The 12026-nt window shown below is 41.4% G+C and overlaps 1 protein-coding gene across 2 annotated transcripts in view; it reads left to right on the forward strand.

Annotated features, from left to right (window-relative positions):
- Window positions 1-7365: 7365 nt before the first annotated feature.
- The window catches only part of slc25a25b (solute carrier family 25 member 25b), a 52856-nt gene continuing 48195 nt past the window's right edge, over window positions 7366-12026 (forward strand). Inside the window, exon 1 of one of the 2 annotated variants that reach the window (XM_031802747.1) lies at window positions 7366-8339. In XM_031802747.1, the coding sequence (XP_031658607.1) occupies window positions 7977-8339 (363 nt within the window). In that variant the 5' untranslated portion in view covers window positions 7366-7976. The remainder of the gene's footprint in view (window positions 8340-12026) is intronic. The other variant, XM_020458254.2, reaches the window with a different exon arrangement.

The raw sequence follows: 12026 nt of genomic DNA on the forward strand, positions 1-12026 counted from the left end.
TCTCGATTGTGCATCTGTAGAAGTTTGTGAGTGCTTTTGGTAACAAGCCAAATTTCTTCAGCCTCCTGAGGTTGAAGAGGCGCTGCTGCGCCTTCTTCACGATGCTGTCTGTGTGAGTGGACCAATTCAGTTTGTCTGTGATGTGTATGCCGAGGAACATAAAACTTGCTACCCTCTCCACTACTGTTCCATCGATGTGGATAGGGGGGTGTTCCCTCTGCTGTTTCCTGAAGTCCACAATCATCTCCTTAGTTTTGTTGACGTTGAGTGTGAGGTTATTTTCCTGACACCACACTCCGAGGGCCCTCACCTCCTCCCTGTAGGCCGTCTCGTCGTAGTTAGTAATCAAGCCTACCACTGTTGTGTCGTCCGCAAACTTGATGATTGAGTTGGAGGCGTGCGTGGCCACGCAGTCGTGGGTGAACAGGGAGTACAGGAGAGGGCTCAGAACGCACCCTTGTGGGGCCCCAGTGTTGAGGATCAGCGGGGTGGAGATGTTGTTGCCTACCCTCACCACCTGGGGGCAGCCCGTCAGGAAGTCCAGTACCCAGTTGCACAGGGCGGGGTCGAGACCCAGGGTCTCAAGCTTGATGACGAGCTTGGAGGGTACTATGGTGTTGAATGCCGAGCTGTAGTCGATGAACAGCATTCTCACATAGGTATTCCTCTTGTCCAGATACGTTAGGGCAGTGTGCAGTGTGGTTGAGATTGCATCGTCTGTGGACCTATTTGGGCGGTAAGCAAATTGGAGTGGGTCTAGGGTGTCAGGTAGGGTGGAGGTGATATGGTCCTTGACTAGTCTCTCAAAGCACTTCATGATGACGGAAGTGAGTGCTACGGGGCGGTAGTCGTTTAGCTTAGTTACCTTAGCTTTCTTGGGAACAGGAACAATGGTGGTATGATGACTCCTTGTTGTCCCCAGTCCACCTGACCGTGCTGCTGCTCCAGTTTCAACTGTTCTGCCTGCGGCTATGGAACCCTGACCTGTTCACTGTGATTACTATTATTTGACCATGCTGGTCATTTATGAACATTTGAACATCTTGGCCATGTTCTATTATAATTTCCACCTGGCACAGCCAGAAGAGGACTGGCCACCCCTCATAGCCTGATTCCTCTCTAGGTTTCTTCCTAGGTTTTGGCCTTTCTAGAGAGTTTTTCCTAGCCACCGTGCTTCTACATCTGCATTGCTTGCTGTTTGGGGTTTTAGGCTGGGTTTCTGTACAGCACTTTGAGATATCAGCTGATGTAAGAAGGGATATATAAATCTATTTTATTTTATTTACTACAAAATTAATTCCCCAAAACCAAATTTCTCAAGGGAGAGAAATAGAAACTCACGTTCCACTGTTTCGAAGGCTTTATAAAAGTCTAAGAAGACAATAAATCTATCTTCGGGGATTAGATCAGAATAGTCAATAAGGTCTAACACCAGTTGGATATTATTAGAGATATGTCTATTCCTCATGAAGCCAGATTGGGTCTCTTCTATAATTGAGTCCAATACTGCCTTCATTCTTTTTGCAAATATAGAGGCTAATATTTTGTAGTCATTATTGAGCAGACAGATTGGACGCCAATTATCGAGGGGAAGCAAGTCTTTCTTGGGCTTAGGTATTAATGTAATCATACCTTGAGTCAAACTGGGAGAGAGACTATTATTTGCAATGCTTTCAGAAAATATCTCCAACAGAAATAGGGCTAACTGTTGAGAAAATGTTTTGTAAAACTCAGCAGATATACCATCAGTCCCAGGAGACTTACTATTTTGAAGGTGTTCAATAGAATATATGATCTCTTCAACTATAATAGAGTCGTCACGCTGTTCCTTCTCAGCATCCCCAATTGATTTCACATCCCCCAGAGAGTCAAAAAAAAAGAGTTGAGGAAACCTCACAATACTTGGAACTATATCAATTCCTGTAAAAGTTGCAGCTAAAGTTAGAGATTAATTTGGGATCATCTGTGATGAGACCATTAATATTTAATTGTTGAATTGTATTATTTTTAGAGTGGTATTTTTCTAACCTGAAAAAATATTCATTTTGTTCACCCTCTTTTAGCCACTTCTTCCTAGATCTGACAAAGGCTCCCTCTGCTTTCAGTTTACACATATCATCCAACTGTTTTGTAGCTCAAACAGAACAGATGTGTCCTCCTCTGAGAGACTTTCAACAGGCTTTTGAACAAGAGAGGTGTTCTTTGTAATTACACTTTCTTCTTCAGCTCTCCTCGTCTTGGCAAGAATACTCCCATATTTTCTTATATTTTCCAACCTCATATTTAAACATCTCCCAGTTATTACTGAATGAATTGTCATTTATAGCTTTGTTCCAAAAGTGTGTAATTAAATAGTTTATCTCTATCTTAATCAACTCATGTTTTAATATAGAGCTATTAAGCTTCCAGTAGGATGCTCTGCCAATGTAACGCTTGTCTTCTTCCTCTGAGGAGGAGTAGGAGAGATTGGACCAATGCGCAGCGTGGTAAGTGTCCATAACGTTACTTTATTAACAAGAACACTAAACTACAAAATAACAACGTGAAATACTGAAACAAACGAAACAGTCCCGTGTGGCACAAACACTAACACGGAAAACAAGCACCCACAACTCAAAAGTGAAACCAGGCTACCTAAGTATGGTTCTCAATCAGGTACAACGATTGACAGCTGCCTCTGATTGAGAACCATACCAGGCCGAACACAGAAATCCCAAATCATAGAAAAAGGAACATAGACAACCCACCCAACTCATGCCCTGACCATACTAAAACAAAGACATAACAAAAGAACTAAGGTCAGAACGTGACAGCCAAGGCCATTATCAGAGATAAAAAGTTGAATGTCAATATAAATAACTCTATGATCAGAAAGTGGAGTGGCAAGGATGTTAACAGAAATACCCTGTTTATCCAAATATTTAGACACCAGCCAAAAATCTATGTGTGATTGTCTGGAGCGTGCCTTATAACTCTTAGTTAACGCCCTGTTAACTCTTTTTATTTATTTAAATATTTTTTATATATATTGACTTTCAATGTGAAAGATGTGTCATTAGGAAACTTAACTCTACAAATATCTATAATATCAAACCTTTCCATAAACTGCCTCAAACTTGTATTCATAGGAGTGGACTTTCCCAGCGGCCATCTATCAATGAAATTATTCAAAAAATATTCAAATCCCCACCTACCATAGGTAAAGCATTAGGGAACATGGTTAGCTAATGGAGAATATGCTTTTCTAAGGATTCAAGTAAGTGATAATTTTCGAGTTTGGAATTGTACCCATAAATGTTGGTAATAATAACGATGATGTTGTTACAGTTGATAACAAGACAAAGAAAGTGACCAAAAGGGTCACAGTCGGAGTGCAAAATACTTCCTTTGAGGTTTTTCTTTCGAGTGATAACTCCAGCAGAGTTCAGAACCATAAGAGAGCCATACATCATTGCCCCACTGCGATCTCCAGAAGTTGATGTCGGTAGCAACTGAATGAGACTCTTGAAAAAAACATACATCTGTTTTAAGCTGTTTGGCAAAGTCTTTGCACTTTACATTATTTGTTAACCCCCTAGCATTGAGTCAAACTATAGACAACGACAATGTGGAATATAGAACAAAGTACTATGAGCTAAACAACAATCGCAAATCAAATAAGAATGAAAGGAAACCAGCGTTGCACACCATATACAGTTGAAGTCGGAAGTTTACATACACCGTAGCCAAATACATTTAAACTCTGTTTTTCACAATTCCTGACATTTAATACTAGTAAAAATTGACTGTCTTAGGTCAGTTAGGATCACCACTTTATTTTAAGAATGTGAAATGTCAGAATAATAGTAGAAATAATTATTTATTTCAGCTTTTATTTCTTCCATCACATTCCCAGTGGGTCAGAAGTTTACATACACTCAATTAGTATTTGGTAGCATTGCCTTTAAATTGTTTAACTTGGGTCAAATGTTTCGGGTAGCCTTCCACAAGCTTCCCACAATAAGTTGGGTGAATTTTGGCCCATTCCTCCTGACAGAGCTGGTGTAACTGAGTCAGGTTTGTAGGCCTCCTTGCTCGCACACGCTTTTTCACAATTGGCCTAGTGTCATCCGGGTTAGGGAGGGGTTGGCCGGTAGGGATATCCTTGTCTCATCGCGCACCAGCAACTCCTAGGCAACACCGACACATTGGTGCAGCTGGCTTCCGGGTTGGATGCGCGCTGTGTTAAGAAGCAGTGCGGCTTGGTTGGGTTGTGTATCGGAGGACGCATGACTTTCAACCTTTGTCTCTCCCGAGCCCGTACGGGAGTTGAAGCGATGAGACAAGATAGTAGCTACTAAAACAATTGGATACCACGAAATTGGGGAGAAAATGGGGTAAAAATTCACAAAAAAAATAAATAAATACATCCACAGGTACATCTCCAATTGACTCAAATGATGTCAATTAGCCTATCAGAAGTTTCTAAAGCCATGACATCATTTTCTTGAATTTTCCAAGCTGTTTACAGGCACAGTCAACTTAGTGTATGTAAACTTCTGACCCACTGGAATTGTGATACAGTGAATTATAAGTGAAATAATCTGTCTGTAAACAATTGTTGGAAAAATGACTTGTTTCATGCACAAAGTAGATGTCCTAACCGACTTGCCAAAACTATAGTTTGTTAACAACAAATTTGTGGAGTGGTTGAAAAATGAGTTTTAATGACTCCAACCTAAGTGTATGTAAACTTCTGACTTCAACTGTAGATATAAATGATTGAGTGACAGTAGTTTAGCATAACAAAGCTAACTTCCAGAACAAGAAGGAGTTTGCTCACTGCCTATACTGCATGTAAAAATATCAGAAGTGAGAGAACAAATAAAATAGTAAATATCCATTACTCCACTGCAGTAAGAACAAAGGTTAAATCACCTTAAAGCCAGGTGTGAGATCTGCACACATCAGAGGTAGCTATCTATAGGTAGCCTATGTTGACCACCAGGCACAGCTTATGACAGTTCTCAAGGAGGAAGGTTGATTTCGGATCCTGTGATGAAAGTGCGCCCTCCAATGAAGTAAGCCACTTTTCCTTATTTTCGTGCTTTTTCCATACTGGCCACAGTTTCTCCCTCTTTTCTCTGTCTGCTTTCGAGAGGTCTTCAGCAATCCGCAGATTTTTATCGCTTAGGAAAGTAGATTTCTTGGCTGCTTTCCAAATGGCATCCCCGTATATCCGTGATGTGAATTGGAGAATGACACCTCTGGGCTTGGAGTCACCCTGCCTTCTCGTGCCGAGGCGATGTACAGTGTCGACAACATCTGCTATCTTAGCCTTCTCCACAGGTAGGATAGCTTGGCAGACTTTGATGGTCTCTTGCCACACGTTCTCCTCATCTGCACCAGGAACTCTATACAGTCTCAGATTCCACCGTCTGGTGTAGCTTTCGAGTTCCGTGATTCTTCTTTGGCACAAGTCCATCTTTCCCTCTCCTTTTCGAAACGCTCTTCGATGTGGGCGACCTTCTTCTTAGCATCCTTAATTTACATGCATGCAAAGTCAACAGTTTTTTTTAAGCCCTCGATTTTCATTGTCTTCCATTTTCTCAATGGCATCGGACCTTGCATTGATGAGCCTAGAAAGAGTGGCGATAACATCATTGGCAGCGGCATCTTGGCCCAGTTCAAACATGCCTGTCTTGGAAGCTGGAGGTTTGCTTGGGGTTATAGTCAAAGAAGGAAAATCCTTGTCTGATACGGTTATTGATGTCACCATTGCTCTTGATTCTAAGCAATATTGTGCTGCTATTTTTATTGACTTGGCCAAAGCTTTTGATGCGGTAGACCATTCCATTCTTGTGGCCGGCTAAAGAGTATTGGTGTCTCTGAGGGGTCTTTGGCCTGGTTTGCTAACTACCTCTCTCAAAGAGTGCAGTGTATAATGTCAGAAAATCTGCTGTCTAAGCCACTGCCTGTCACCAAGGGAGTACCCCAAGGCTCAATCTTAGGCCCCACGCTCTTCTCAATTTACATCAACAACATATCTCAGGCAGTAGAAAGCTCTCATCCATTTGTATGCAGATGATACAGTCTTATACTCAGCTGGCCCCTGCCTGGATTTTGTGTTAAATTCTCTACATCAAAGATTTCTTGGTGTCCAACAAGCTTTCTCTACCCTTAACCTTGTTCTGAACACCTCCAAAACAAAGTCATGTGGTTTGGTAAGAAGAACGCCCCTCTTCCCACAGGTGTTATTACTACCTCTGAGGGTTTAGAGCTTGAGGTAGTCACCTCATACAAGTACTTGGGAGTATGGATAGACAGCCTTTCTCTCAGCACATATCAAAGCTGCAGGCTAAAGTTAAATATAGACTTGGTTTCCTCTATCGTAATCGCTTCTCTTTCACCCCAGCTGCCAAACTATCCCTGATTCAGATGACCATCCTACCCATGCTAGATTATGGAGACATAATTTATAGATAGGTGCTCTTGAGCGGCTAGATGTTCTTTACCAATCGGCCATCAGATTTGCCACCAATGCTCCTTATAGGATACATCACTACACTCTATACTCCTTTGTAAACTTTGTCATCTCTGTATACCCGTCGCAAGACCCACTGGTTGACGCTTATTTGTGTGATGTATTGTTGTCTCTACCTTCTTGTCCTTTGTGCTGTTGTCTGTGCCCAATAATGTTTGTACCATGTTTTGTGCTGCTACCATGTTGTGTTGCTACCATGCTGTGTTGTCATGTATTGCTGCCTTGCTATGTTGTTGTCTTACGTCTCTCTTTATGTAGTGTTGTCTCTCTTGTTGTGATGTGTGTTTTGTCCTAAATTTATATTGTATTTATTTTTAATTTTTAATCCCAGGCTCCCGTCCCCGCAGGAGGCCTTTTGCCTTTTGGTAGACCGTCATTGTAAATAAGAATTTGTTCTTAACTGATTTGCCTAGTTAAATTAAGGTTCAATCATTTTTTATTTTTTTAAATGCCAAGCACGAGCTAGTGAGATTCTATTGGCAAGTTCTAGCGTTTATTTGCACATTTCCATTAGGTAACTTGCTATGTGAAGTGCGCATGAACAATAACTAAATTCAACCTTGCAATAAACAACACCATTTTTAGAAAGTCTACAAAACACAGTCCACTCTGTTTCTTACAAATTCTAGTTTTAGAAACAGAAAACAGTATGGAGATCAAATGTTCCATCAATGAGAAAACTAGCAGAATGTCTGCCAAAATCCATTGCGCTCCATCTTTTCCCATTTCTGGCCACTGGGCTTCCTCTCATCACCATATTTGGTAGTGAGCAGAAACAGCAACCGAATGCGTCACATTTATACATCCGGTGAAATATCTGGCTCATAGCTGGTTCTTTCTGTGATTCCATTGGTCAAGTGGTAACTCACCACCAACTCAGGGAACCGGGCCATGCAAAACGAACTGGCCCAATTTGTGGCTGGAACAGCCCTCTTACTATACCGGTTTATTATGTGTCATCACTATCAAACCGACCGCCAATTCAAACGGGAGGATTTCGCCGGCGCCTTAGTCAAGACAGGAAAGTGGAGCTCTTCACGACCAGTAGACGGTATCTCTGAAGTGATTTTCGTGGCACTGAAACTTGTCTAACTTTACATTCCAATCCGCGTGCGGCTCAGCATCCATCTCATTTCTCAGCTGTAGCTAACGTTAGCTGGCTAATATGCCAGTTGCTAGTAAACCAAACAGAGTTCGCAGATAATAAGTCAAACGTTTTGGACTAAACAGGCATAACAGTGAAATAAGAAAGTTACATTGCAAAGTCTACAACATTTGACTGTTTTGCCTGTAGTTACTACTTTAGCAATCCTTAACAAATGTGGGGTTATAACGCACATGACATGGTGGCGAAAATAGACGGCTAGCAAAGCTACCACACGTCACCTTAAATTTCGATATTGTAAAATATCGTCATTGATCGTAGTAGTTTGACATTATTGGTTCCATCCGTATGATGCACCAGCAAGGGACTTTTGTGTCACCCTTACTCAGCGGGGTCTTTTGTCAATGCCGAACAGAGGATGCTTCTGCCCCGGGTGGAGGGGTCGGGGGTGCTGGGGGCGCATCCTCATCATCTTTCACATCCTCACCTCTAACTCGGGAGCGTCCGTTGTCAGTAGAATTCACAGGTTCCTGTGATGACTCCTGTGAGCCATCATACCCATGCGAACTTTGTGGTGGACCCGAGCAGGACCATAGACTAAAAGTGCTGTTTCAAGTCCTGGACGTGAATGGTGATGGGGGCATCTGCGTCAACGACCTGTCCATTGGGCTCAAGAAACTGGGGGTTCATCGCACTGAGCTCGAGCTTATGGTAAGTGTGAGGGTTCATATCTCGATATAGAGTAAATCAATGACTTATTGTGATGTACTAGGTGAGAAGCAGTGAGTTCAAGCAAGCTATTTAGCACTGTGACAGGATAAACAGTTTATGTTGACTCCCTGGTTAAGTGGTTTTTAAAAAACATTTTTGAGTTGGTGGGAAATATGAGTTTTCTAGCCCATAATGTCCTATAACAGATGTCTTTGATTTAAGATTAGTGTCTAATATGGAATATTGTGAAAATGTGAATTTTCAATTTCTGTAGGTTCCCACTCAGTTGTTCTTACACAGTGCATGTCCCTTAAATATGCAGTCCGGGATCTTGAGCGCTTACAAATGTAAAATGTTATGCAAATTTCAGGACTTAACATGGATGACAGTAGACATTTGGGCACAATTTTCAAGGACACATTTTGGCTTGTGAGCACTACTCTCAAATCTACTAGCTGAAATTATGCAAAAACTCTGGAGCATCACATCCATGAGACTGTGGTTCTAGGCAGTTGCAAAGAAAAAGCCATATCTCAGACTGGCCAATAAAAAGAAAATATTAAGATGGGCAAAAGAACAGACACTGGACAGAGGAACTCTACCGAGAAGGCCAGCATCCCAGAGTCGCCTCTTCACTGTTGAAGTTAAGACTGGTGTTTTGTGGGTACTATTAAATGAAACTGCCAATTGAGGACTTGTGAGGCATTTTGTTTCTCAAACTAGATACACCAATGTACTTGAGCCTGTAATTGAACCCACAAATGCTGATGCTCCAGATACTCAACTAGTCTAAAGAAGGACAGTTTTATTGCTTCTTTAATCAGAACTACAGTTTTCAGCTGTGCTAACATAATTGCAAAAGGGTTTTCTAATGATCAATTAGCCTTTTAAAATGATAAACTTGGATAAGCTAACACAACGTGCCATTGGAACACAGGAGTGATGGTTGCTGATAATGGGCCTCTGTACGCCTATGTAGATATTCCATAAAAAATCTGCCGTTTCCAGCTACAATAGTCATTTACAACATTAACAGAAATACAGTGTAGATATTGATTCATTCGATGTTATTTTAATTGACCAAAAATGTGCTTTTCTTTCAAAAACAAGGACATTTTCTAAGTGACTCCAAACTTTTGAACGGTAGTGTACATAAAACTAAAGAGGGGCTGAGGAGGAGTAGGCTATAGCAAGGATCACCAACCGGTCGATCGCGATCGATCACCAAACGTTTATGTAGAAAAGCTCCTATTTTTTGCGCTCCTCTTTTCTCTTTATTTTTCTTGCTCTGTTGGCGGTCAGTGGACTTGATTCAGAAGTCCTGTCTGAAGGGACACATTCCGCCAAGCCGGCAAACCAGGACCGCTGTGGCCTAATCAAGTGCGCCTACAGCGCTGGCCAATCGGATAGCTCAAATCACCGTGCCTACAGCTTCCACGACCCCAGAGCAAATTTTCATACTAGCCTTCGTGAGATTTCATAACTTTTAAAACCATGACCGGAAAGACTGTCAAAGAATACGGAGAAGAGTTGCTGTTTTTGAGTGCGTTCATGTCTGTGTTTCTTCAGCTCTGTCAACCCTGTTTTTATTCAACACTTTTACAAAACATAAAATGCTTTTCTTCCTACTTCCACTCGCGCTGTGATGAATGAGTAACACAGTTTATTGATAGGTCTGCATTTTTATTATTAGCAGCTCGTAGTGTCTTTTAATATAAATACATATTTTACTTTCTCTGGTCATGGGAACAACATGAAGACTGTGTCCCCTCTCTCCGGTCAGACTCACCATAGGAAAGGGTAGAGCAGGGACCGTGAAAGGTGGACCCTCTGCTGCTCTCCCTCCCTCCGCAGCTACCATCAATCCAGTAAAATAAAAAAGCAAATGATTTAAATTTATGCTCAGCTGTGCCTTTCAAGTGATACAACAATTGATCTATTTTGTTATCAAAGCTCAAGTTTAATATATAATATGGGCTGAGAAGAACAATATTGGCAGGCCGAGCATAGCCAATATGCTGTGCTTGTGTATTAAGCCTACTGCACAAACCTAATTCATACAGAACTGTTTTTATTAGGTTAATGTTGCATAGGCTTACATTTTGTTTAAAGTCATGGGGGAGAAAAAAATCTTAGTGGCAGGTCTCGGCTAGCTTTTTGACTGTGAAAGTGATCTTGACGCAAAGGTTGGTGACCACTGGGCTATAGCTTAAAAAGATGGCTCTTCCTATTTGTATGTTTCTACATCAGGGGTGAGCAATAATTTTGTCTCAAGGGCCACGTCGGGATTTCAAAATTCAGACAGATTTTCTTTGGCAAAAGCAATTTGTGGGCCAGAAAAATGTATAATTTTTAATTTTTTTACGTGTAGGTCCATAATAATGTCTGCATACTTTCTATCAGATGTTCAAGAGTTACCTGGAGTGTTTTAACTTTTTTTTTTAACCCAAAATAATAATTTCCCAAAAACCTTCCGAGGGCCAGATTGAATGGGCTCATACAGTGCAAAGTATTCAGCCCCCTTTCCATTTTCCACATTTTGTTATGTTAGCCTTATTCTAAAATGGATAACATTTATTTTTCCTCATCAATCTAAACACAATACCCCATAATAACAATGTGAAACAGGTTTTAAACTGTTGTAAATTTATAAAAAATAAAATAAAAACAGATGCCTTATTTACATATGTATTCAGACCCTTTGCTATGAGACTCAACAATGAGCTTAGGTGCGTCCTGTTTCCATTGATCATCCTTGATGTTTCTACAACTTGATTGGAGTCCACCTGTGGTAAATTCAGTTGATTGAACATGATATGCCTTTCCAAACACCTGTCTATATAATGTCCAACAGTTGACAGTGCATGTCAGAGTAAAAACCAAGCCACGGAGTTAAAATAATTGTCCGTATAGCTCCCAGACAGGATTGTGTCAAGAATGATCTGGGGAAAGGTACCAACACATTTCTGCTGCATTAAAGGTTTCCAAGAGCACAGTGGCCTCCATCATTCTTAAATGGAAGAAGTTAGGAATCACCAAGACTCTTCCTAGAGCTTTCTGCCTGACCAAACTGCGCAATCGGTGGAGAATGGCCTTGGTCAGAGAGGCGGCAAAGAACCCGATGGTCATTCTGACAGAGCTCCAGAGTTCCTTTGTAAAGGTGGGAGAACCTTCCAGAAGGACAACCATCTCTGCAGCACTCCAACAATCAGACTTTTATGTTAGTGGCCAGACGGAAGCCACTCATTAGTAAAAGGCACATGACAGCCCGCTTGGAGTTTACCAAAAGGTACCTAAAGGACTCTGACCATGAGAAGCAAGATTCTCTGGTCTGATGAAACCAAGATCGAACTTTTTGGCCTGAATGCCAAGCATCACGTCTGGAGGAAACCTGGCACCATCCCTACGGTGAAGCATGGTGGTGGCAGCATCATGCTGTGGGGATGTTTTTCAGTGGCAGGGACTGGGAGACTTCAGGATCGAGGGAAAGATGAACGGAGCAAAGTACAGCAAGATCCTTGATGAACACTCCGGACCTCAGACTGGAGTCAAAGGTTCATACATTTAGATATCTTATACATTTGCAAAAATGTTCATCTGTTTTTTGTTTGTCATTGGGTATGGGGTAGATTAATTAGGGGGGGGGGACTATTTAATCCATTTTAGAATAAGGCTGTAACATAACAA

This window comes from Oncorhynchus kisutch, linkage group LG23 (genome assembly GCF_002021735.2).
Source record: "Oncorhynchus kisutch isolate 150728-3 linkage group LG23, Okis_V2, whole genome shotgun sequence".
Lineage (NCBI taxonomy): Eukaryota > Metazoa > Chordata > Actinopteri > Salmoniformes > Salmonidae > Oncorhynchus > Oncorhynchus kisutch.